Source organism: Coregonus clupeaformis, unplaced genomic scaffold (assembly GCF_020615455.1).
Source record: "Coregonus clupeaformis isolate EN_2021a unplaced genomic scaffold, ASM2061545v1 scaf0311, whole genome shotgun sequence".
NCBI classification, from domain to species: domain Eukaryota; kingdom Metazoa; phylum Chordata; class Actinopteri; order Salmoniformes; family Salmonidae; genus Coregonus; species Coregonus clupeaformis.
In genome coordinates this window covers 258992-286223 of record NW_025533766.1, presented here as the reverse complement: position 1 = coordinate 286223, position 27232 = coordinate 258992, and the positions used below count along the sequence as shown (strand labels likewise).

Below are 27232 nucleotides of genomic sequence, written 5' to 3'. Positions count from 1 at the left end.
AAACACAAAAGCTAGGGGGCTACAAAGCCAGATAGGGCCGTTACTATGGTGACCATAAGGAGGGCCCCGTCGCTTGAAGGAGGTTCAGAAACTAGTAGGCAGATTAGACAGCTAGAAGATTGGACGCTGGGGATTTGAAGGACTAGAGTTGTCAGTGTCACAGCTTTAAGGAACACCTGACATTAGCCGAAAATATAGCCTAAGAAATTACCATTGTGAAATGAAATGGTATGAATGTGTTATTTAAGCAATAAGGCACGAGGGGGTGTGGTATATGGCCAATATACCACGGCTAAGGGCTGTTGTTACACACGATGCAACGCAGAGTGCCTGGATACAGCCCTTAGCCGCGGTATATTGGCCATATCCCACAAACCCCCGAGGTGCCTTATTGCTATTGTGAACTGGTTACAAACGCAATTAGAACAGTAAAAATAAATGTTTGTCATACCCGTGGTATACGGTCTGATGTACCACGACTTTCAGCGAATCAGCATTCAGGGCTCGAACCACCCAGTTTATAATGTGTAATTAGTAGCCTAATTATGAAAAAACTAAATGTTTTGCAACAGACTAATTGTTTTGCAACAGAATCGGCATAATGAATAGAGCCCATGCCTGTAATTGTATTTTTTACTGTACTTTTATGTTTTTTCAACACTTTATGTAATACAAAATTACAAATGATTTCCACCTCTCCTACACTGGAGGGTGGGTGGACATATTTTTTTAATCGATATCCCCTGTCTGTGACCTTTTCCAAGATGGCGGTGAACGGGGCCAACCTGCATAATGTTTTCATGCTGCTGACGCTGGAACCCCTCCTGGCGCGGAACCCCTTCCTGGTGCTCCACGTACGCAGGGACAACTTAGTGAGCGACGTGCTGAGGGAGATCACCATCTACTCTGACGTCGACCTCAAGAAGTCCCTCAAGGTCAGAGTTCAGCACCTCTCAGGGTCACAATGGTTAAGTAGTGTGTCGTAAATAGTCCCTATTTTTTTTTAAAGAGAGATCTTTGTACTCAAAGAGAAATAAGATAATACCACCAATCATCAATTGTTTGTCAATGGCTGCACATATAATTTGAGGATGAGAAAGTGATTGATAGAGTATTTGGGTCCAGTTAGTGGCCATGTCTTTAACTTTACAATGTTTTATTGAACAGGGGTTGTCTTGGCTGCATTGTGTTCACTACTACAAACACAAATGTGATTCAACACATCAACAGACAGAGCCACGTCGACCAACACAGTCATTAACACTGACAAAAGACAAGTCTACATTCTCCCATTGATGGATGTCAGCCATTTTATTTTGGCAAAGGTCTCCTGCGTTTTCCACGTTCTCCTTCCCCTGAGGAATGACCTTGGCTGCAGATAGGGGGCGGTAAAAGATAAGGTAGGAACACATTCAAGAGCAACGCAGCACAGACGTGGGGAAATACTCAACCGGAAGCAGGACCTAAATGAAAATAAGCCGCTATAATGCGTTTGCTTCTGCGCTCTTCGCTACGGTACACATCGGCATTTCTTGGTTCGCATACTGCCTTTAAAAGCGAGCTTGTCACACAAGCAATTACCTCCTATCTGATCAAAACAATGCATTATCAAACCGAAGAGCGAGGACGACCGAACTCCTCTGACTACAGGATATATTTTAGTAAGTTATTAGCCTTCCACCATGCAAGACACGGTAGCTCACTCATTCACCGATTACCAAAACGTGGGCGTTAGTTAGGTGAAATGGTACGCTATTAGCTAAAAAGGGTACATCTTTCACAGCAGGTTTGGTAACTTCCAATTATGGCCGCGTGGCATGTTGCATTCGACACATTTCAAGTGTGACCCGTGTTTTGACTGAAAAACGTCCATAGTAATAGGTCTAACATGTTGTGTTGGATTAAAAAACGCTACATTTTAACTATTGTTAGTTGCAACACTTTCAATTTACAGAGCTCTTGAATTTTGAAAGGACCTGTTTTTGGTGGCTACAATGTTGCCGTTCCCTTTAACCCCTGTCACGTGTTCTTTCTTCTCTTTCTGTCATTGGTGAAGACTTGTTACAAGTCGCCACAAAGTCATCCGTTTTCACTTTTTATACAATCTGGTTGGTAGGCTACCATATTACAAGGACAGGACTGATACATAATAATTAAGTCGAGTATGAAATACTATTATTGTTGTAATCTTTCTATGGGAATATATGGGCTGTTAATCTGTGCTCCAGTGTGACATTAACAATGGCAGGTTTAAAGACCGGTCCCCATTGAATGTTTTCATTGTTTGCAGAAGACATTGATGGGGTCTTCAGTTTTAAATCTGCTTTGTGGACCTCGGTCCATATAGGTCAGTGTCACCCCTCTGACAGTTAAAACCATTGAGGGGGTAGGGCACATTGTCTTTAGTGTGAACTCCTTCACCCCTGTACTATGGGATGATAAGAAATGCACTTAGAGAGGGAGAGTCTGGTCACACCTATTTGTTTAAAATGCTTAGATTATTGTTATATCTGGATGATGTAGAAAATTGGGGCAAGTCAGGCAAATTTCCAGATCAATGCCCTTTGCCCGAGGGATTTAACCCAATAGATTGTGATTTAATGGCACCTATGCATTTTGCTTGTGTTAGAAAACATTGCCCAAATCCAGGTCAATGGTTTGGGGTTAACCTGTGTTTTGATATGTGCCAGATTAGTTACTTAAAGCGTGTTTTCTATGATCTGTGCTTAAAAAGATAAGGTCCTAAATAAATATGCTTCTCTGTGACATCACAGGGTAGGATTTAAAAGTAAAAAAGTGATTTTTCCAATAGAGGATATTTTGCTCCCTATGTCAGCGAGAATCTCATAGTGTTTGAAAATGTTAATTTTTGATCAGGTCATCGGGTAGAACTTTAACTTTATATTATTTTCTACAAAACGTAGAAATGCTCAGTTTTCACATGTTGACACTGGCATTGTGCTGGAGATAATGAAAATGTGGTTGAAAAGGGGTGGAGTTACCCTTTTTTAAGCGCTAAAGTGGAACACTATTGCTTGTGACTCAAATGCTCAATTTTTCTATGTTAGGGGCCTTCCATTTTCTGTACCTACCAGTGGAGGCTCCTCAGAGGAGGAAGGGGAGGACCAAAAAAATAGTGAAACATTAAAAAAGTTATCCTTTTTAGATTAAACTATACTAAATATATTCAGATGTCACCAAATAATAGATTAAAACACAGTTTTGCAATGGAGGTCTACAGTAGCCTCTGCAGCACTCTGTAGGTTAGCACCATGGTGTAGCCGGAGGACAGCTAGCTTCCGTCCTCTTGGTACATTGACTTCAATACAAAACCTAGGAGGCTCATGGTTCTCACCCCCTTCCATAGACTTACACAGTAATTATGACAACTTCCAGAGGACGTCTTCCAACCTATCAGAGCTGTTGCAGCATGAACTGACATGTTGTCCACCCAATCAAAATATCAGAGAATGAATCTAGTACTGAAAGCGTAAGCTACAGCTAGCTAGCACTGCAGTGCATAACACGTGGTGAGTAGTTGACTCAGCAAGAAAGACAATAGTAGAACAGTTTTGAACAGAGAGGAGAGGGAGCGAGCTAGCTATATTTGGTTGTATTTAAAAAAAGAAACGTTAACTTACCTAGAGAATGCAGCTAGCTAGTTTAGCCTACTCAAACACCCAGCTCAAACAGAGAGGGATGCTATGTTAGCTAGCTGGCTATGGCTAGCCAACACAAGAAGTCTTCCAAGTCAAGGTAGGCTTTTGGTTTGATTAATTTATTGCCACCGGGGCCCACCGGTGTAACTGCTTTCTGACTGTACACTGTGCTGTATGATTGTAGCTAGCAGGTTTACTAACACATTAGTTCTAGTAGCGATGTTGACCATGACATGACAAGGATGTAGGCTGTGTGTAGCGGTCATGATATGAAGGTTTGGCTTGGAAAGATTTAATTTGCCTGGTCACAGACCACTGATGTGTTGTGCACTGAATGAAGTCCACAAGCGAAGGGAAAAGGTGAGAGTGCATAGATAGTTGCGAGAAGGAATTATATATAAAACAGCAAAGTGATCATGCTATTTTTATGTGGGTGCTATGAAAGTGAACTGTTCGCATCTGATCAGGGGTGTATTCATTACGCCAATTCTGTTGAAAAACGTTTCTTAAACGTAAACAAATGAAATTGGGATAAACACCTGAAATTGTCCAATAGAAACTCTCGTTTGCAACTGTTGAACTAATGATTTCTCCCTAGATCAGCTAGATGCAGGCAAGAGTGTTCAAGGCGGTATTGAATGTGTCACGGTCTGTCACCTTGATTACTCAAAATTATCTCGGATGTAGCAACCTCATGATGGGTACAGGGAAAAATCGAGAATCATGTATAGCCTAAACCTATTGATGTTACATTGAGCTGGGTGAATGGAATATGAATGACAGTCATCCAATATGCTGTAATAGAAATAAGGCCCATAAAAAATAAATAAATCATCTTAAACGGCACCGACCGCCACTGGCACCTAGTAACAATATAAATGTTGCATCAAGCACTTGCGGTATACCAACAGTTACAGAACATTTTGAGAATTTATACATTACTAATACAGTACATCAGTCAATTTACTTTGCATGTGTTTCTGTTTTGTTCTAGAAACCTCTGATGGGAAATACATCTCTCCCTTTCATGATATTCCACTTCTCGCTGATGGAGATCAGGTAAACATTTTGTTCAATCTGGATCTATTCTTACTTGGTTGTTGTAGCTTTTATGAAACCGGTCTATGTGACGCAAGGAACGAGTCAATGTTTCCATATTTCCTTTTTGCATGTGGAAATGATAATGGGTGTGAGTATGGAACCTTTTAGGCAGGCATTTTGGAACAGAAGCCACATACATTGTCATTGAAGTGCTAAGACCACGTGTCAAACTCATTCCACGGAGGGCCGAGTGTCTGCGGGTTTTCGCTCCTCCCTTGTCATTGATTGATGAATTAAGGTCACTGATTAGTAAAGAACTCCCCTCACCTGGTTGGCTAGGTCTTAACTGAAAGGAAAAAACTAAAACCCGCAGACACTCGGCCCTCCAGGGAATGAGTTTGACACCCCTGGCTTAGATGGAAAATCTTTGAAAAAGCATGATTTTATCTGACAAGGAAATATGTTTATTGAACATGTAAAGGTTATGCATACTTCTCAGCGGGTTCGTCAATAGTCAGGTGACATGCAAATGTCTAGGGATTTTGTAGAGCTTCACTTGCTGGGTATTTTTCTGACAGTCTACTATGAGTGTCTGAAACCTCGTACATGATGATGTCAGATATTGTGTAGGTCTACCAAATATGTATTTTATTATTAATACAATATGTGTCTTACCGAAGGAAAATGATGTGCCATCTAAAAAACTGAAGAAGAATGAGAATGAGGTATTTTCCCATGCTGACATTTCTACTACAGAGAAAACAATTGAATCTCTTTTTAATTAATGCTGAACACCTTGATTATATTATCTTTTGATATAGTTCATATTTTATTTTACAGGTTCTGTATAACATGGTTGTGGAGGTACCTCGATGGTCCAATGCCAAAATGGAGGCAAGTATTGTTTTGGGAACCTGTCAGTTAAGTATTAATCTAACACTATGGTGTGTCCATATACAAGAGCGTTTGAGACAACCACCGACATAAAGAAAGGCGGTCGACTTTTGTCCTAAGTGGTTTGTAGTCCCTCATTGGCCAAGCTCTATTTTGACTGATCCAAACATCGTTGAGAGCTTTTTGACGTGTTAGCACGCTGGTCTTTGACTAGAAACAGCCAGACAATAGATGAATAATGAATCTGTCAAAGTGGAAAGGTCCTATAAATATCTTCTTCCCTTAATATATAATGATGTCCTTGCACCAGGCAACTTGTTAATGATATTTAAGCACTTCAGGCAGAGAGAGGGGGAGAGAGAGAGAGAGAGAGAGAGAGAGAGCTGGAGCTGAATGAACTCTGAAAGTTGATTTTAAAGGTCATCTCAGTCTCCAGCAGTGGCAGTTGAAGGAATAATAGAGGTGATTGAGAGTGCAAACTGGGTTTATGGATACTATTTATTTGATGAGGATTTGAAAATGGATGCCCTTCTAATGTCACTGTCTCTCTTAAGATAGTAAACTGCTGACCCAAGTTTAGACTGTCATCTGTGTTAATTATGCATCTTTCTTTTAGATTGCAACCAAGGAACCACTGAACCCGATCAAGCAGGATGTGAAGAAGGGCAAACTCCGATATGTGGCCAACGTGTTTCCTTATAAAGGTTACATCTGGAACTACGGGGCGCTCCCACAGGTGAGACCTCTGTCACCTCTGTTATGTTACGGAGTTGATCATCCTGCTGTTGCATTATATTGTGACGGAGTTGATCATCCTTCTGTTTCGTTACGGGATTATATTGTTACGGAGTTGATCATCTTTCTGTTTCGTTACGGGATTATATTGTTACGGAGTTGATCATCTTTCTGTTTCGTTACGGGATTATATTGTTACGGAATTGATCATCTTTCTGTTTCGTTACGGAGTTGTATTGTTACGGAGTTGATCATCTTTCTGTTTCGTTATGGAGTTATATTGTTACAGAGTTGATCATCTTTCTGTTTCGTTATGGATTTCACCATCCCTCTGTTTTCTTACAGAGTTGAACAACATCAACAACTGGAGAGATTCTAAATGGACCTCTATCCCATTATTAACCCTATTCGCTAGTCTTTCAGCGGAAAACACTAGAACATAATCTCGGTCGAAACTCAGCTGCCAGTAATGCATTTCTTCTTTCATCCTCCGGCAGTATTGATTTGGCCAAAGTGAATGACTAATACAGGCGGATACATGGAAAACACTTCACGATTCATTAAAATGGGTCTTGTTGGTGAAATCCACAGAGTGTGGCCCTGAGTGTTTCATATACAAGCGCATTAAGCAGACTGCCACGCAGACATCATTGATTTGCCCATAACTTATTATTGTCTGCTGCACTCCCCACTGGCTGAAAAAAATGCACTGTGGTCGGCTCGACAAATTTGACAGTTCATCTCACAATGTTTGAAATGACGGTATACAAACAAAGTGTTGACAGGGATAATGTTGTTACTGCTGTCTCTTCTCTTGTTGAAACAGACATGGGAAGACCCGAACCACATGGACAAGGACTCCAAGTGCTGCGGAGACAACGACCCCATAGACGTCTGCGAAATCGGCACGATGGTGAGACTGTCTAGACTTTGGCTAAATCATATCCAAGAATAATATTACTTATATGTATGAAGGTTAATTTACAAACAATATGTCTAGACATATTATAATATGTATATAAAGTAACTCATAGAACGTGATAATATATCATATAACTTATCTGTATAACATGTCATGTATAATGTACTTTTACCTGAGGAGTTGTCTGTCTGCTTACCTGTGTCCTGCAGGTGTGTTCCCCAGGTCAGGTGATCCAGGTGAAAGTGCTAGGGGTCCTGGCCATGATCGACGAGGGAGAGACGGACTGGAAGCTGATAGCCATCAACGCTGATGACCCAGAGGCCCCCAGCCTCAACAGTCAGTCTTAGAAACTTACAGTACTTCAAAATGTCACTGTAGCAGTAGACATTTTCAACACGTCATACACATATTAGGCTGCGTTTACACAGGCACCCAAATTCTGATCTTTTTATCACTAATTGGTCTTTTGACTAATCAGATTTGAAAATGATCTGATGTGAAAAGATTGGATGTGATTGGCCAAAAGACCAATTAGTGAAAAAAAGTTCAGAATTGGGCTGCTTGTGTAAACGCAGCCTTGGACACAATATCCGTAGCACAGTACCCATTAACATAGTGTGTTTGATCTCAATATTTTACATTTACATTTTAGTAATTTAGCAGATGCTCTTATCTAGAGTGACTTACGGTAGTGAGTGCATACATTTTTCATAAATGTTTTCTATACTGGTCCCCCCGTGGGAATCGAACCCACAACCCTGATGTTGCAAGCACCATGCTCTACCAACTGAGCCACACAAGCCCAGTATATGTTTCAAAATCAGAATGTGCTCTCTTGTTTTCTCCTCAGGTATCGAAGATGTCCGCAAGAGCAGACCCGGTCATTTGGAGGCCACGGTCGACTGGTTTAGAAAATACAAGGTTCCAGACGGCAAGCCCGAAAACCAGTTTGCGTTCAATGGACAGTTCCAAGACAAGGTACATAGAGGTTTCTCCATTAGGGCCACATACTATTGATATATTAAAGCATAATAGCTGGTATATATCGTACTGTTTTCCTGAATGTGTTCCAGTCCAGTGCCATGGTAGTTACTTTAATAGGAGGGACTCCGATGGTGTGTTCCCTTCCCCAGGGATCGCAAAGGGTTCACTTCTTTCTATTGTCCTTTGTCTGCCTCCATTCCTCCTCCTCTTTAGGACTTTGCTGTGGAGGTCGTTAAGTCCACTCACGAGCACTGGAGGGCACTGGTGCAGAAGCAGACTAATGGTGGCCAGATAGATTGGTGAGGAGCGCGTGTGTGTTAGCCCTCCAGGGTGTGTGTTAGCCCTCCAGTGTGTGTGTGTTATACCTCCAGGGTGTGTGTTATACCTCCAGGGTGTGTGTTAGCCCTCCAGGGTGTGTGTTAGCCCTCCAGGGTGTGTGTTAGCCCTCCAGGGTGTGTGTTATCCCTCCAGGGTGTGTGTTATACCTCCAGGGTGTGTGTGTTATACCTCCAGGGTGTGTGTTATACCTCCAGGGTGTGTGTTATACCTCCAGGGTGTGTGTGTTATACCTCCAGGGTGTGTGTTATACCTCCAGGGTGTGTGTTAGACCTCCAGGGTGTGTGTTAGCCCTCCAGGGTGTGTGTGTGTGTGTGTATACCTCCAGGGTGTGTGTGTTATCCCTCCAGGGTGTGTGTGTGTTGTAGCCCTCCAGGGTGTGTGTTATGCCCCAGGGTGTGTGTTAGCCCTCCAGGGTGTGTGTAATAGCCCTCCAGGGTGTGTGTGTACCCTCCAGGGTGTGTGTTTTACCTCCAGGGTGTGTGTTGTTAGCCCTCCAGGGTGTGTGTGTTAGCCCTCCAGGGTGTGTGTGATAGCCTCAGGGTGTGTGTGTTACCTCCAGGGTGTGTGTGTTATACCTCCAGGGTGTGTGTGTTATACCTCCAGGGTGTGTGTGTTAGCCCTCCAGGGTGTGTGTGTTAGCCCTCCAGGGTGTGTGTTAGCCCTCCAGTGTGTGTGTAATACCTCCAGGGTGTGTGTTATACCTCCAGGGTGTGTGTTATACCTCCAGGGTGTGTGTTAGACCTCCAGGGTGTGTGTTAGACCTCCAGGGTGTGTGTGTTAGACCTCCAGGGTGTGTGTGTTTTTTAGCCCTCCAGGGTGTGTGTGTGTGTGTTAGCCCTCCAGGGTGTGTGTGTGTGTGTTAGCCCTCCAGGGTGTGTGTGTGTGTGTGTTAGCCCTCCAGGGTGTGTGTGTGTGTTAGCCCTCCAGGGTGTGTGTGTGTTAGCCCTCCAGGGTGTGTGTGTGTGTGTAGCCCTCCAGGGTGTGTGTGTGTTAGCCCTCCAGGGTGTGTGTGTGTTAGCCCTCCAGGGTGTGTGTGTGTTAGCCCTCCAGGGTGTGTGTGTGTTAGCCCTCCAGGGTGTGTGTGTGTTAGCCCTCCAGGGTGTGTGTGTGTGTTGTGTTAGCCCTCCAGGGTGTGTGTGTGTTAGCCCTCCAGGGTGTGTGTGTGTGTTAGCCCTCCAGGGTGTGTGTGTGTTTGTTTCATCCTACGTTACACATAATCACTGCTCATGTGGTCGGTCAGCTAATAGCCCTCCAGCAGCCCATATGAAATTGCAATAAGCCTGCGTTATAATGTTGTTGGTTTTTCTGCATTGATAGATAATGACCTAAGTTTCTTCTCTGACAACAGTAAAAACGTCTCTGTCTCCGAGAGCCCTTTCAAATGCAGTGGCGAGGACGCCTGCAATGTGGTCAGATCGGTGAGAACATCAATTCAGCTCTGTGTGTGTTGTAACTATAACTAAGCTTTGTGTGTTTAAGTTATGTTGTAAGGAACATTCTCAGTATCGTGGTTGGATCTGATAGTCTTGTGACATCATATCATGTGCTTCCTGCTTAGGCTCCTGCTGGTGGTGAGGCACTTCCTGTATCTCCAGAAGGTATGTATCAAGTGACTGACTTGCTTGACAATGAGACCCATTTTAGCCATTGAATTGATAAGAAATAGATATTCATATTATATGTGTGTATATATTACAAATTCCCTTTTTTAATGTCACATTGATATCCACGATCATCTGTTACAGTGGACAAGTGGCATTTCCTTTCCAAGTGATTCTGGACTGAAGTCCTGCGATGTGAAAAGCTAAAGATACTTTTGTCCAATATTCAAATGAAGCACTTCAAGTACTGTATTTATTTTTTTGTTTAGTTACTGCAAATATTTTTGTATTCAGCTGATTTTATTTCAAATGGGGGATTTAAGTGTCAATTCTGTATGAATAGTTGTTTTGGTTATACGCTACATACAGTTACTGTTTGAAATTACTGATACAACAAATAATTTGGTTATTCCCATCTAAATTTGTAAATGATGATTATATCATGTTTTATTGCATTATGTTTGAGACTGACGTTCTTGTACAGACAGCCCTGTTGTATTTTATTTAAAAGTGCCAAAATGCATTTCAGTAATGGGTTGTATGCTATTGAAATAAGAACACATTCTTTGATATTCATCATTTCTCAATTCGAAAACTAAATTTGCACAAAAAATAACGTTTTCTTAATGGTTGGATCCACCTTCTTTTGATAAATAAAAGCATCCAGGTGTAAGATGCATGGTGTGCCTTCGATTGACATCAACGTTTCCACACACAAACATGCAGACAAAATAAATGTTTTAACCACTCAAATTCAAATAACTAGATGTGAAACTTAAAATGTGCTTTAAATAAATATAAATTTTATTAAAAACACCCACATCTCAGCAATATCAGGAATGATATCATAAACAGCTTTCAAATAAACTGCATTCAGTACATTACAATACTTACAGCATTATAACATTCTTAATTCCATTTTTTTAGCATACCAAACTTAAAGGGGAACAAGGGAAGCAGTAAAAAAAAATAAAGACAGGCAGAAAATAACAAAACGTTTTTAAACCTTTAGTGTCTAACTGCAAAATACCAACGTGTACATTAAACTGCTAGCTTAACATAAGAGCTGTGCACTCTGGTGCGTTAGTCAAGCTCAAAGTCGTTCAAGTAATGTTGAATCACACTCCAACACTCTGAAGCTTTTCAAGTATGGCTATGCTCGTCACCCGCTATGTCTCAGACACTCCTTTTCACAACCTGCTACTGTCGCTGGGTCCTGGACACTGAAATTCAACATTTTAAATGTAATATTATTTATTTTTTTACAAAAACTGCAATCCTTTACAAAAACGAATACTTTCTAAGTGACTTTAGCGAACAGGAACCTTATAGCTGTAAACATTGCTGTTTTGTTGACAGTGAGTGTGGCATCCTGTGAACCTGGAAAAGACTAGAAGATTGCTGATAGAAACATGGGCCGTGGGTACATTTGACAAAATTACAAGAAACCTACACCTTTTAACATATTACAATAGTAGGTTGTTATTAAAAATCAACAATTGTATTTCCGTAATACAAACGCATGGTATGTACAATGTGGCATAATTTATTTTAAACACATTTACAATAATCTACTGATTTCTTATCTTAAATAAAACGTTTTGTAATATTTTATTACATTTTTTTTTCAGAAGAAAGAAAGGAAGTGCTTTTGAAAAACGATAGTATTAATGTTAGTGGGGGGGGGGTGTCACTCAGAAATAACCGTTGACTCGTATATCACATTAAAATCTAATGGCGAGAAGGGAGAGAGATAATCGTAATATAATTGTTTAGTGGTTATAAATACATTTCACTTTAACTATACACAGGCACACACATGTGCATCATCCTCATCATCTAGCATCATAACTGCCCTGGTCTTACCTCTCAGTAAAAGCGAACGCGTCGCTCTTTCCCTTGTCAATGCCATACTTTCCCTTTAGTCAACTCAGTGCATATTATATGTTCAAATTTACTTCAAAAGTATACCACCAATCTACTAGCTAAAGCATAAGTACAAAAAAAAATGCAGATCGTCATTTCCATCTTTTTGCTGATTAGTTTTAGTTGTGTGTGTGTGTGTGTGTGTGTATGTGTATATATATATATATATATATAAGTAATTCATTGGGATTCAAATCCGTGAATGAGAGGAAAACTAGATGAACACAAGCAATGTATGCACGCACAGAAATTAGTTGAAATATCCCTGATTTTGCTATTATATCAAAGCTTAAAGTTCAAGTAATTATTCCTAGTAGATCGAGCATGAAGAAAGCAGTAAGCAATGAACTCAGCCTTGGTGGTGGCCTGAAGTCTGTTATTGTAGTTAACTTTTTTTGAAAGTGACAACAAAGGAAGGAGAAAAATGCCTTGCATCATGCTCCTTATAGTATTGCCAAACTAGTTCTGAGGTATATGGCAAGTAGGTACTTTAACTGTAGGTCATTCATTGGCCTTCTCAACGCCCCTAGGGTCTTACATTATATGTTCGCATAGCAGGTTGAGTAGCACCATATGTAATAAAAATCAGTTCAAACCCAAAGAAATATAACTTTTCTTTACAACACTAAAATCGTAAAGCGTAAAATTACAAAAAAAGAGAATAATTAATTTACTGTACAAATCTCATCTTTTTTCTTTTATCATACAACTACATTACAAGTATTTAAGGACCCCACAGCAAGCCAGCTGCCTTTGAAACCATGATACTGACATTGAGCTAACCCTGTTTCGTGTCCTACACCAAAGGAAGGTAAGGAGCATGTTCACAAAACACAACAGTCGCATGACAACACGTAATATATCCACAATTCAGGTTTGTTCTGTGAACCTGTGGTCAAGAACTCTGAAACAGTTGCTGACAACAAAGTAAATAACCCTTGAGAGAATGTGAGAATCACATTTTAAAAAAAAGATCTTTGAAATATTAGTCTAAAAATGCACCTTTTTTAGAATGGCTCGATTTACAATATGAAGGACATAACAATTGTGAAACTGAGAGAAGCACCAGAAAGTAAAAAGTGTACAAATTCAATTTGCATGATATTCTGTTTTACAGATAGGCTACAGTAATTCAGATCAAGTTTTGTCTGTCTATTATCAATTTCATGTCTAGAAAATAATTAGTTTGTTGTAACTGTAGACGTTTTTGCACCAATCATCTGATCTGAAGATCTTATCAATATTTCACCTTCAATATCAAAAGTACTTTAGAAACACTGATTTTCTTAGGAACCATTTTGCTGATGATATTTTGTCTGTACAGTATTTTCAGTTTCATCCTTTTTCACACATCTGGAAAAACGCGTTTATCTATACAAACTGATTTGGTTCAAACATGAAGGCATTTGAACAACACTGTATAATAAAGACAAGCTCCACTTTTAGCACCGTTATTGTGGTGTATCCACAAAGTTCAGTGTTTTTTTTACAGTATTTCAAGATTATATCTCAATAAAAAGAAGCTTAATTAGAAAAAGAAAGCCACCTAAATGAAACTTTGTTTCCAGTAAATATAGAAGTCCTGATGGATTGGACCTGCAAAGCACCCAGAAATGTTAAGTGTGTATCTAGTAAAAGTAACCAAATAATAAATACTTCCTTAGTAGAGGGGGGTCAACCAACCAATCAGTAAAGTCTGATCTTTCAAGAGGTGACAGACCTGATGTACTGTATAACGTGGTACGACTTCCAATTGATCGAGTTCCTTCTCCACCAACGCTGTGCGTTTCTTCTGACACTGTCGCTTGCCATTCGGGAGAGAGAGGATGCGCTGTGTTGTGAGGCTAGTGGTGCTTGAGGTTCTTCGTATAGCACCATCAGTATAGCACCGTGAGTTTTCATTCTCAGTGTTATTCCTCATGGGTCAACCCTACAGTATAGTAGGAATGTCTCTTGTCTAGATGAAGTGGCTGTACGGCCCTGTGACCTTGGTAAAAGCGTAGGGCGACGTGTTGACGTAGGTGTTGGTGGTGCGCGACATGGACCTCTCCATGAGGGTCTGGATGAAGCGCTTGTACGGAGGCTCCCCTTGCTGCTCCGACAGCTCCGGGTGCTCCCTCTTCGCCCCCTTCTTAGTGCTCTTGCTGGGCGTCACCGTGCCGCCCTCGGCCCCGTTCCTCTCGGCGTCCTCCTCCTTCTCCCGTTGCTTCTCGGCCATCTTGGCCTCCCACAGCGCCAGGCCGTGCTTCGCCTCGTTCATGTTCTTGTGCTGGTAAAACACCAGGGAGATGCGAGCAGGGTGGTTGCGTTTGGGGTTCTTTAGCGGCGTGGTGGCGTGCATCTCCCGCTTGGCACACTCAATGAGGATGGAGCCGTGGCTGGGCGCCACAGCCACCCCGCCGATCTCTGGATCCAGGAAGTTGTGCTCGTTGTCAGACCACATGGCCGGCTTCTCCTTGGGTGCGGTGGGCGTTGGCGAACCCAACCCGGGCTCCTGCTTGATCATGGGGGAACCCCCGTGGTGGTTCTCATTGGGGAGCCCTGGAAACCCTTGTTGCGTGGGTGTCATGCACGTGCTTTGGAAACCCATCTCGGTCTTGACTTGCATACGGAAGGGGTCCTGGGGGCCGCCCGGGGGGAACATTTGGGCGCTCTGGGAGAGGTAGGGGTTGGGGTACCCACCAAACTGATTGCCTTTGCTCACTGCTGCTGCATAGTCCAGCCCCGGGTGGTGGGCTGAGGGCGGCCTGGAGAGGGCATCCAGGTATTGGGCGTCGGGGGAACCGCTGGGACCATACGAGGGGGGACCGTAGGGGCTCATGGGGTGTATGCCGGGCCTCATGCTGCTACAGTTGCTGTAACCATTGATCTGTAAACCGGGCTCGCCATACCGCGGAGGGTAGCTGACCCCATAGCGTTGGTGCGCGTCATACTGCTGCTGCATGTCGGGATAAAGCGCTCCTGGCCTCTGTTGCCGGTACATGTCCAGGTGCTTTGGGTTCGAGGTGTAGTAAGGGTGGTAGTTGTCCAAGGGCGTACCTCCGTTACACTGGTAACCCAGGTAGGGGCTACCCGGCGTCATGGGACTGGGGTAAGGGCTCGCTGGATTCGACCCATTCATGTAAGAGGTGGGTACGTGCAAAGGGGAGGGGTAAGGGCTTGCTGAGGCTGGTGGCTGGGTGTACATGCTACCTGGCTTGGAAGTGCTTGGAAAGGGGCCGGGATGGTTGGGGAAGCGGGGGTAGGGGCTGGCTGGATGGGAGGAGCCAGTGAAGGCGTGAAGGGTGTTCTGTTGCTGGAGGTGGGCCCCAAGAGGGTGACCTGGCGGCTGACCTGGTGGCTGGGGGGTCGTTCCCATGGCGCCTGGATTTGGACCTGGGAGAAGAGAGCGATGGAAACACGTCTTAGAAACAGGCAGTATAACTAGGGGCCACTGTTTTGGGAGATCATGTCACATGACCTAAATTTGTACCTTTATTTATTTTAAGTATTTTCCAGAAATTAGAATTATACTGAAAATGCAAGCAATTGTCTGAGGAGGGTGCTGGACTATCTGACATAAAAAGAAAAAGGGACAGTTTGATGAAAAAGCTTTAAATAAAAGGTTAATATCCAGGTCATGTGACATGATTGTCCAAAACACAGGGCCTGAAGCATAACATATAAAATGCAAACAAATACTGTAGACTGACTGTGTACGATATCACCAGTCATTACACAAGATGATGCCAAGGATGCATGTTGATCGATCTATAAAGATCCCATCTATTAGAGGCTGATGGAACGCTAGAAAGTGCCGGAGGAGAACAACAGTATCGTCTGTGTCCTCTATTCTAAAATATCACCAGTCCTCCTACATCAGCGTCTTGTGTCTGGACCCTACTACACTGTGTAAATCTCCACCCACCTGTCCCAGGAGTGCTCTGAGCTATGCTCTCATAAGTGCTACTAGATTTCAGCTTGGCCTGTAGGGCTTTCTCCGCCTTCAACGGCGTGTCCGGTCCCCCGGCGTTCTTGTTTGCGGCAGCCCGCTTGGCGTCCAGCTTCTTCTGCCGACAGGACTTGGCTGGCTCGGAGAGCATGCGGATCTGGCGGCGGAAGGCGTTGAGCACCTGGATGGCGCCCGTCTTGACCTTCTCCTGCTGCCCCTCTTCGCTGCCAAATTCGTCTGTTGACGAGGCCTTGTAGAGGGGCAGCACGTGGAGCTGCTCTTCCTCCGGAATCTTCCCGATCTGGCGGTTGTCCTCCCTGGTTAGCGTGCACACCTGGGGGGGACAAGCTTGAGTGCTCTGTTTGCTTTCGACAATTATTTTGACTAGTGTTAATTTTTTACAATATTTGAATGTCCACTGGGAAGAGAGGCATCTTCTGTTTATTGCCGTATTTATTTCTTAACTTTTTTCTCCCAGCAGATTCAATCATTTGATACAATAATGTATTGGCATTTTACTCTATGCCATGATTAGGTATTGGCTTACCACAGTGCTGCCCCCCTGCATGTTGTGGAGGTCTCTGTGAGCGTGGGCGCAGAAGTCCATACAGGCGGTGACCCCGGAGAAAGGTCGCCCCTCCTTCTTTCCCAGACGGCAGTCCGGCGCCCTTTGCTCATGTTCCACCTGTGGACGAACAATATGGGCGTTAGTCACTGTCTGCAGACAGGTGGCGTCATTCCCTAGCCGAGTCACAGCACTAGTGTAGATAAGAGTTGTTCTATCTGGCGTGAAGAGAATCTGGGTTACTGGGTTAAGTACCAGTATGTCACAGAAATACCAGGGTTGTGTTCAGTAGAAAATGTTTTGAAAAATGGAGGAGGTACTGCCTGAACTTGTCCAATGAACACACAGAATTTCGTCTGCGGTTGCAAAACATGGTGTGCCCCACTGAACACGACCCTCAGTGCAAAGAGAAGACATGGATGCCCATATGGTATACGTTACGAGCATAAAAATTAGTCTCACTAAATCAATCTTATCACTGTTCAAGCTAATAAATCATTTCATTTATAGGCTCTTTAAATGAATCATGGCTAGGGTTTTTTTAAAGCTAGTGTTCAGTTGTTAATGTTGATTAATGCTATACATCTCAAATGTCTTGCAGTGCTGTACATGGAGGCTGTATGCCCAGAAATCCTTACCTGGTTTTGATAGGCATCTGGTGCCAGGGTTTTGTATGTGGGGGCCATTAGGGTTGCCAGATTCTGAAGGTTCTGCTCCAGCCTTTCTTCCTGATAGAGAAGCAAAACACATTATTTCAGCGTAGGTATTTTTTTATGGCTGGCAACGCATAATTAGAGTAACACTAAATACATATGTTTATGAATACAGTATGTACTGTATGTTTCACCTCTTTCGGGTCATCCCCAGTTAGCCTGAATTTGCGTGGGATTTTGCTCCTGGCAAACTTGCAGCCGTTGTAGTACATGCTCCAGGAACAGCCGAAGGAGAAGGAAGCTCCACAGGCCTCTGGGTCCAGCCCCTGGCATGCACACGTCCTCCTAAACAGCAAGGATGAGAGGAATAACTCCATTATATAATAATCATTATACAGAACAAAAATATAAAAGCAACATGCAGCAATTTAAACGATTTTACTGAGTGACAGTTCATAAAAAGAAATCAGTCAATTTAAATAAATTCATTAGGCCCTAATCTATGGATTTCACATGACTGGGCAGGGGTACAGCCATGGGTGGGCCTGGGAGGGCAAAGGCCCACACACTTGGGAGCCAGGCCCAGCCAATCAGAATGGGTTTTTCCCTACAAAAGGGCTTTATTACAGACAGAAATACTCCTCAGTTTCATCAGCTGTTCGGGTGGCTGGCCTCAGATGATACTGCAGGTGAAGAAGCCGGAGGTGGAGGTCCTGGGCTGGCATGGTTGGACGTACTGCCAAATTCTCTAAATGACGTTAGAGGCAGCTTATGGTAGAGAAGTCAACATTCAATTCTCTGGCAACAGCTCTAGTGGACATTCCTGCAGCCAGCATGCTCCCACAAAACTTCAGAGACATCTGTGGCATTGTGTTGTGTGACAAAACTGCACATTTTAGAGTGGCCTTTTATTGTCCCCAGCACGAGGTGCACCTGTGTAAAGATCATGCTGTTTAATCAGCGTCTTGATATGCCACACCTGTCAGGTGGCTGAATTATCTTCGCAAAGGAGAAATGCTCACTAACAGGGATGTAAACAAATACACTTTTTGTGCGCATGGAACATTTCTGGGATCTTTTATTTCAGCTCATGAAATCAACACTTTACATGATGTTTACATTTTTGTTCAGTATATTTGGTGGGTGCTTATATTTGTCCTATTTCACACATATAAGTGTATATTGGAAATGTGTTTTTTGCATATCCCAATTCTCCCTGAGACTGAGCAAGGTCTGCTATTATCAACGACGAGCTTAGAGCAATTAGCTTGCTCAAGGGCACATCAACAGATTTTCTCCTTGTCGACTTGGGGATTAAATCTAGCGACCTTGCAGTTATTGGCCCAATGCTCTAACCAATAGGCTACCTGCCACGCTATTATACAAAAATATAAACGCAACATGTAAAGTGTTGATCCCATGTTTCATGAGCTGAAATAAAAGATCCCAGAAATGTCTGTCTGGCTGGGCCTGACTCCCCAGTGGGTGGGCCTATGCCCTCCCAGGCCCACCCATGGTTGTGCCCATTGCCCAGTCATGTGAAATCCATAGATTAGGGCCTAATTAATTTTTTTCAATTGAGCGATTTCCTTCTATGAACTGTAACTCCGTAAAATCTTTGAAATTGTTGCATGTTGCGTTTATATCCCTGGCACGCACACGTCCTCCTTAACAACAAGGACGAGAGGAACAACTCATTGAATGCTATTCATAAAACTCCATGCTAGATTTACCAAGTGCTCCCTCCAAGAAGTAAATTTGTCAAAACCCTAAATCAACAGCTACTATTTATTGTCAAAGGCTTGGTTTAACTCCTTTGTATAAATATTTAATCAAACACATTGCTGTGAATTTATACATTTCCAAATACCAGGTGGTACGGTTACCATTCCAATAAAGGTTTATTACGTATACTCCCAACTATCTTAAATCAAATGTAATTGTAATTGCAAATACGTAAGCATGGGTAATTGAGATTTATATAGGAGCTAAGCATCCCTTCCCAGTGGGAAACGGTGGTTTTGAACACACAAAGCAACGCCTATACCTTTTACTTATGAGTCAGCCTAGCAGTGGAAAAAGAATATCGGAAACCTGCAGTTAAGCCTGTCCGTTCTATGTCTCATGCTTATGTAAATAACATAGAAAATGGAAAATAACACGTTGATTTTGGCTAGCAGGGTGTGCCTTCATATTACACTATAGGCAGTTGTTTCATTGTGAATGACATTACATCACGCTGAAACAGCACGCTACACCATAACACATGCGCTCCTGTAGAGTGCCGACATTACACATCCTGTTTGAGCGGGGTTGAGGCAGCTGCTGCCAGTAGAATAGTTAATGCAGTCATTGTGTGCATTGAAGAGAACAAGCCGTTCTACCTGACAGTGTAGCCATGTACACAGCGCTTTGGACAACTCAATTAGTTAGCTGTGTTAGACATGGAATAGCTTGGTCCCAGATATGTTTGTGCTGTCTTGGCAACTCCTGTTAAATGGTCATTGTCATGCCAACAAATGACCATAGGAGTTGGCAAGACAGCACAAACAGATCGGAGACCAGGCTAGACACAGAGGGATAAAGCATTAGAATGTCTAACTGACTGACTGTAGGATGATTCTGAAGGACCAGCTTTGGGCAAGCATCGCTATGACATGTAAGTATGATCGCTTCCTCTCATCACGGGTTGGGTTGAATAGCCTTCAACTATCAATAATTCACCACCAGGTAACTCATCCCAGATAGGGTTTAGGGTTTTGTAAAGTAAAGCTCCCCAGGAGACAACGGATGGGAGTGCGTGAATGAGCTGTTCTGTTCATTGGTACCATGACCGGGAGAAGCTGGCCTTTGATATTATGGTGTATCATCTGACCTAATGCCCAGCTTGTGTGTGTCATGCCTGGTCGTCAGTTAAACAGTTGTTGTTATCATGTATCCCCCATCTACTGCCTTAGAGTTTGTTTTCAGGTATTATATTCAATTTGAACTTGTTGTACACTGAACAAAAATATAAACGCAACATGCAACAATTTCTAAGAGTTACAGTTCATATAAGGAAATCAGTAAATTGAAATAAATAAATTAGGCCTTAAACTATGGATTTCATATCACTGGGAATACAGATATGCATCTGTTGGTCACAGATAGGCCTACCTTAATTTTGCACTTGTTGTACATTTGAACTATCTACTTATATTCCCCTGAGGCATCTTTCCTGTTTTGAGTGTACTATATTGCAGTGTATTGTATTTACATAGCAATGAGTGGCACAATGTGGTTGCAGTCCCCCTCAGTAATGTCTTGGATTATTGCACTTTGTCCGTGTCAAAGAAAATGTGTGCGCTTGGTTCAACTGTCTAAACACATTTTATGGCATGATTAGAAATTACGATTTTGGAGGCAAGGACAGAAAGGCCCTTACTCCTCGTTGATGGCACATCGTCGCTGGGTGAGGGCTCCGTGTCTCGTCAGGGTGTCGCTGAGCTCCATGTAGAGCTGGTCGGCCATGGTGGTGGGGATGCCTTCCCAGATCAGGATGATCACCACGATGCACGCCGTCTCGCACTTGTGGCGCTCCCGCTCACGCACCAGAACCAGGAGTTTCTCGTCCACGCTGCCGCGCCGGATCACCTGGAACACACCAATGCTTTAATGTATTTTATTTCACTGTATATCCAGGTAAATCTAATTGATATTAAGTGCCTTTTCCCAGAGGGATTTGGTCTAAGATCGCAGCGGATACAGTAACGTTTCCCTTAAAATTACAATATTGTACATTTTCACAATTGTCAATTTTGCTCTATATACCAATCCTCTATTCTAATTTCGGTTATCCCAACTGGGCGGCAGGTAGCCTGGGTGTTAGATCGTTGGACCAGTAACCGAAAGGTTGCTGGTTCGAATACGCAAGGTGAAAAATCTGTCACTGTGCCCTTAATGAAGGAAAGGAAGCGTTTTAATAAAATGCCACCACCACCCATGACTTCGACTCTATTCTTAAACCAATACTGTCTGATCAGTGATAACCAAAGTATGGAAGGTACATATTACAGCAGGCCCACTTCAGAGTAATTCCTCTATTTATATAGTCTTTAGATTTTAGTACCCTAATTTGCTCCAGAGGCGCTGTACTACTATGGCTGACCCTGTAAAACAACACATTTCCCTGCACCTATCCGTTGTATGTGACAATAATAAAAAACACATTTCGGAGATATTGTCATTCTTCATTGACACTTACCCATTTAGCTATGGGGCATCCCTGTGTACTCTTCCCCTCCTTGCCTGTGTACACCACTTTTTCAATCCTGATGGCACTGCCAGTTAGCCCAGACCTTCAAATGCAAGAATGATAGTTACAGTAGATGCATGTGATATAGTAACATAAGAGTGTATGGCAATAAAATGAGGCTATGAACAACGTGTGTTAAGTGTGGGTGTAAATCTGGGGTCTGTTCAGGAGTGTACAACGTTACAGAGCGTTCTGATTGAAACGTCTCCACATTAAATGTGATAAGAGCGTCTGCTAAATGACATAAATGTAAATGTAAATATATATGATATATGCAATGATCTATATCAGGGTTCTTCAATTCCGGTCCTGGAGGGCCGAAACACTTCTGTTTTTTATTTCTACCTGGTAGTTAATTGCACTCACCTGGTGTCCCAGGTCTGAATTAGCCCCTGATTAGAAGGAGAGGATGAAAAACAGAGGTGTTTCGGCCCTCCAGGACCGGAATTGAAGAACCCTGATCTATATATACACTAGATGATCGACAGGGGGCGCTGTGTTGAAGCGACTGTGCCTCCATCTTGGCACTCCCCCACCGTTGTAAAAAATATTTTGGAAGCTATAGAAATGCATTCATTAATATCTACATTCGTTTTTGCCACATTTATTATATTACAGACACCTTAATGCATACCTTTAAATGATATTATGTGAGCTAAACATACAAATAAAAAATATATGATTTTTTCCCCCCTTGAAATATAATTTTTTTGAGATTACTAATGTTACGGTCCCCACAACAACAACAAAAATACATGTAATTTTGTCCTTGAGACATTGAAGAATTCCATTCATTACAAGGACTGCTACTTCTGGGGAGTGCCAATATGCCCAAACAATGGCTTCAAAGCCTCAGCAATCCAGAGTGTATATACATCATTAGATATATGTCATTTAACAGGCGCTTTTATCCAAAGCAGCAAACATTCATGTGTGCATACATTTTACGTACAGGTGGTCCCAGGAATCGAACCCAATACCTGGCGTTGCAAGCACCATGCTCTACCAACTGAGCTACAGAGGACCACAGTCACACTGAGCTACAGAGGATTACAAATGTAAAATGAAAGGAACAAATACAAACTTGACGCATGTATTCCCAGGTTAAATACTAATGGAATGTCTACATGTGTAAGATCCATGCCATGATTTATATGCCATTATTTATATGGCACCATGTTTAATTCTGGTGAGTGGTAAAATCAGGAACCTGTCACTCTAAGTATGGAGGTCATGTGACCAGAAAGTGAGACCAAAATGGCTGTGACGTGAGAAAGCTTGAGTTAAAATGTTTGTTTGAAATCTTGAAAAGTTCAGTAATTGTTCCTATGGTTTATTTGCGTGTGAGAAAGCAACCGTTAAAATGTTTGTTTGAAACATTGAAAAGTTATACATTCAGTAACTGTGCGTAGAAAAACCTTTTCCTTTGTATTACGTGGGATGAAGCGGGATAAAACAACCCACCTTGTCTCCATGATGTCACGGATGGCCTTGATATTTGGAGCGGAGCCCAGGTGGGTGTAATACGGCCCTTCGTCCTTCTCACTGATCGACTCTGTTTCAAAACAAAGAAAGGGACAAACCCCATACCCAAATTAGACATCAACTGACAAATAATCTGTGTGTAAAGACAGACATGAAATGTGACTCACCCACGCAGTGGCAGGAAGGGATATCATACTGGGTCTTGATAGGAGTATCCAATAGGTTTTTAATGGGAGTATCCAGGAGTTTCATGGGGGAATTCATAAAACTCTGGAGCAGGGGTTCCTGCTTGGGGGTGAAGTCTAGGTGGGGTCTTTTCATCGCATTGGAGCCAGGACGCCCCATCCCCATGTCCTCCATCCCAACCATCCCACCGTCCATGTCCGCGTGGGTCGAGAGCACCGTCACAGCGCCAGACTGCTCCACCTTGACCTTGTTGGGCGACCTGATGACGAGGGACTTCCTGTCGAAGACTGGTGAAAGCTGATACTGTCTGAGAGTCTGCTCCATGGTGGCTAGGATGCTCCGCTGGGAGCTGCTCTGGCTCCGCTCACCGCCGCACGACATCTGGGGCTGTGGGTTGTACTCCTGCTTGACCTGGATGCCCCCCATTACCATACCCATCTCCCGGCCCTGCTGTTGATGCTGCATCAATGGCGGCGGTCCAGTCCCTGGGTGGTGAGGGTGTTCGAACCGCGGCCCATTCTCCATCTTGATGGGCCGGAGGCCGTGCTTGAAGTCTACAGGGCTCTGTGGATGAGGGGGACCCAGAGATCCCCGCTCAGACTGCCTCTGTAGAAGATGCATCCGCAGGGCCGCGTGCCTCTGGAAGTCCCCCTGGGGGCCCCCGTGTCCCAGCGGTGGAGGCCTCCCCCTCTGGAACTGGGCGCAAGACTCCTGCTGATTCTGCTCCATTTTAGGATACATCTGCTGTTGCTGTGCAGACAACTGCTGGTTTAAAGCACTGTGTGGTAAGTGAGGTAGTGGTTGTGGGGGGGTCTGGGTAACTGGGAAGTCCATGTGGTTGAGGTGTGGTTGTCGGAAGTGGGGCGGCGGCTGCTGCTGGTGGGAGTATTGCTTGGGCCCGGGGCTTGGAGTGTACTGCCTCTGCTGTTGTTGTTGGTGCTGCTGTTGTTGTTGCTGCTTCATCTCCAGCTCCATCTCCATCTCCATGGTATTACTGCTGCTGTGTCGCCATGATGCCTGCTGGGACTGCTGTGCATCGTTGGGCTGAGAGGGGTCTGCAGGATTGAACCCAGGGTTGTTTCTCATCATAGACTGGATCTGCTGCTGGTGCCCAGGCTGGGGTTGACCACCCTGACCTCTGTAGCCTCCACCAGGGGATTTTAGATCCTTTTCTAGCCTGATGTAGTCCTCCAGCTTGAGTTTGTTCAGCAGCTGTTGACTGTCCATCTTGCCCTGGTTGGGGTCCTGCGACTGGGGTGCGTTGACCGACTGCTGTCCGTCGTACTGAGATGGATGGGACAGCGGGCGCTGCTGCTGTTGATGTTGTGGACGTTGTGGCGGCTGCAAAAAGCTAGGTGAAAGTATTTCCTCTAGATCTGGGTCGCCTTCGCATAAGTGCTCTGGCTGCATGGGGGCTCGAAAACAATTCTCCCCTTGCTGCTGCTGTTGAGGAGGAAGATTACACTGCTGCTGGGGCATGTGTTGTGTATGTGGCTGCTGTTGTTGGTGCATGTGAGAAGGGCCTTTAGAGTCGGCCTGCTGCTGCCACTCTGGGGCAGTGTTGTGCTGGGCAGGAGGCACTTGGTGAGGCGACTGGGCCGGCCGCGGCTGCTGTTGCTGGTAGGCCCCTCCGGTGGGTCCTACGTCAAAGCTTTGTCCCCCCGTCTGGAACCTCCGTGCTGAGTCGGGCTCCAGCATCTGGCCCTGGCCCTGGGAGTTCAGATCTATCCAGCCCATCTGGGAATTAGGGCAGCCGGGATCTGCTCCTCCTCTCTGCTGCTGCTGCGTCGTGTCTTCCATCATCCCATTTTGATGGGAGCGTTGGGGTCCAGGCTCGCTGCCACCGGGCAGGGGAGCTGGGCCCATGGAGCCCTGGGGGCCCGTAGAGTCAGCTCCACAGGGGTTCCCCGTCTGCTGTTGCTGCTGCTGCATCCCATACTGTTGCTGCTGCCGCCTCTCCTCATTCTGCCCCATGCCTGGGCTGGGGAAAGGGCCGGGACTGAACCCAATGGCCTCCTCTGTCTGCAGCGGAGTGCTCTGCTCTAGAGGGGGCAGGAAAGAGTTCTGATGGTTAAACTCCTGGTTAGGTTTCCTGTAAATGCCCTCTGTGTTGTTCTGATGTTGTTGGGAGCCGTTAGCGAGCTGCTGTTGCTGGTGCTCTCCTCTGTAACTGTTAGAATATCCATTCACCATATACGGGGCGGCTGAGTTGTTATATCCATTGCTGCCTTGTCCTTTGCGGGCTGCTACCCCAGTCTGCTGCTGTTGCTCCAAGACAGGCCTCTGGGATGAAATGGGAGGGAACCCTGAGGTAAGAGAGGTAGGTGACTGCGTCGTGGCTTGTTCGGGCAGTTCAGGGAGTTCATTGGTGAGTGAGCTAATGTCGTCGACCAACCCCACCTCCGGTTGAGACTCCGGCGCGCCTGTCTGTGGTGCGATGGACACTTGTTCTGGGTAATACTGAGACAGAGTTTTCTCTAGAAGGTCGCCAGGTGTGCCTTCAATGGAATTGGGGCTCACTGTAGCACCATTAGCCATTTGCTTGTTCCTCGATAGTGAGAAAATATCCCCTCCATTTGAGAAAGTATTACAGTTTCTCTTATCCAGTCTTGTCTCATCGCAGTCAAACTCCCCAGGCTTTGTCAACTCAGGGAAATCGTCCATGATGTCACCACCATCCTTTTTGTCCCACATCTCCTCTCCATCCACTCTGTTAATCTCCAAATCCGCTCTGAGTTTCTTGGCCTGGTGAATGCCCAGTAAGGACTGGTCACTGAGCGCATGCTTCAGATCCCCGCCATTGATCATGTTATAAGAGCCTTGGTCGAACAGTCCCTGCACTCCGGCAGGGCTGCTGCTGTTCTCCCTGTGTCTCTTCATTGGGTTGATGACCCCTTCCACGGCCTTGTTGTAAAGGTTCCAGTTTCCGTCCCCGTTGATCTGCTGATGGGCTCCTTCTGGCGACTGGGTGCCATTTTGGAGCTTGGCGGTGATCAAGTTGTCTGGATGAGTGGCGGCGTTGAGTTGTGCTAGTATCAGACTTTCTTCCGTCTCCTGGCTGGCCTTTTCTGTTTCCATCTGGCCTGCTCTGAGTCCATCCACAGGGCTGCCCTCTGTGCGTCCTGCAGGGGAGACGGAGGGAGAGAGAGAGAGGTATTACTAACCATGGAATACAGAAACAACAGACAGTGATAAGGTTTACACTTTACAAGATTACACTTTTAAACAATAATGTGAATGGTGCACATAGCCCTGATCTTGAATTAATGTGGAAATTGGTATTATATGATCCTAGGATGGTTTGTCTGTGATTCCTCAAATGTCATCACAAGTTTCCACTTTCCCATAACATCACATTTGTTTGAAACGGATGAAGGAGAAATAACACACATTCCCTCCAAAATTGAACGGAATTGGAATTATTTATAAACACTGAGGACAAAAAACATGTGGGCGGTGAAGCTTTGCATTAAGGGGTGGGAAACGGTAAATGAGTCTGTGCTCATTGCCAGCCCGGGTCACAGAGTTGGGTGAGGGGGTCAGGGGAGTAATACGTTTACGCTTGGCTCTAAGTGGATATCAGTTGGTGATATGAAGGAAGAGTCACAGAATTAGATTCACCTCAACTGGGTGGCAAACAGGGAGAGAAATAAGAATGCAGGGGGGAGGTTATCCCAGGACAGCGTGCTGGCGTCGGCATGGAGTGTCTGTCACACACAAACACACACACACAGTGTGGGAACCAGCACGGTTGAAAAGGAGGTCCAATATACAGTAAATCAGCATCAGTTTTTATGTAATACTGTCCTGTGAGTTTCCGCTTTAACGAAATCAGAGATGGTGAAATACAATAATCTCCATTTCCCTTAGAAATGCGTTAAGTCAACCGAGCTGAATGTAAAAATACCACGAGGTCAGATGCATAATATTCCCAGTCTACATCCATCATTCTGAACCTGATGGGAGAAACGCCAGTGAAGTTGAGGAATATATCTTCTAAATGTGCTGCTCTTTGTA

General features: G+C 44.2%; 2 protein-coding genes across 2 annotated transcripts in view; one reads left to right on the top strand and one right to left on the bottom strand.

Annotated features, from left to right (window-relative positions):
- The first annotated feature begins 1387 nt into the window (after window positions 1-1387).
- Window positions 1388-10848, top strand: ppa2 (inorganic pyrophosphatase 2). Its single transcript, XM_041870935.2, has 12 exons — window positions 1388-1661; window positions 4654-4718; window positions 5381-5425; window positions 5541-5594; window positions 6211-6330; window positions 7156-7242; window positions 7461-7587; window positions 8102-8229; window positions 8449-8534; window positions 9923-9992; window positions 10133-10172; window positions 10320-10848. The coding sequence occupies exons 1-12, from the start codon at window positions 1487-1489 to the stop codon at window positions 10346-10348; spliced, it is 1026 nt and encodes a 341-aa protein (XP_041726869.2). The 5' UTR covers window positions 1388-1486; the 3' UTR covers window positions 10349-10848.
- A 2367-nt stretch (window positions 10849-13215) lies between these two features.
- tet2 (tet methylcytosine dioxygenase 2) overlaps window positions 13216-27232 on the bottom strand; it is a 49688-nt gene continuing 35671 nt past the window's right edge. The window contains exons 2-10 of the mRNA XM_045214774.1: window positions 23197-26337; window positions 23009-23099; window positions 21494-21587; window positions 20675-20883; window positions 17445-17595; window positions 17236-17325; window positions 16580-16717; window positions 16009-16366; window positions 13216-15476 (exon numbers count right to left, since the gene is read on the bottom strand). Coding sequence (XP_045070709.1) covers window positions 14059-15476; window positions 16009-16366; window positions 16580-16717; window positions 17236-17325; window positions 17445-17595; window positions 20675-20883; window positions 21494-21587; window positions 23009-23099; window positions 23197-26293 — 5646 coding nt within the window. The 5' untranslated portion in view covers window positions 26294-26337 and the 3' untranslated portion in view covers window positions 13216-14058. The remainder of the gene's footprint in view (window positions 15477-16008; window positions 16367-16579; window positions 16718-17235; window positions 17326-17444; window positions 17596-20674; window positions 20884-21493; window positions 21588-23008; window positions 23100-23196; window positions 26338-27232) is intronic.

What these genes read in the sequence shown, in the direction of transcription:
- ppa2 (XM_041870935.2), top strand. Translation starts at nt 1,487, where the DNA reads ATGCGTTTGCTTCTGCGCTCTTCGCTACGGTACACATCGGCATTTCTT. An exon ending in TGAAGAAGAATGAGAATGAG is followed by an intron (nt 5,426 to 5,540) that starts GTATTTTCCCAT and finishes TTTATTTTACAG; the next exon opens with GTTCTGTATAACATGGTTGT. An exon ending in ATGGACAGTTCCAAGACAAG is followed by an intron (nt 8,230 to 8,448) that starts GTACATAGAGGT and finishes CCTCCTCTTTAG; the next exon opens with GACTTTGCTGTGGAGGTCGT.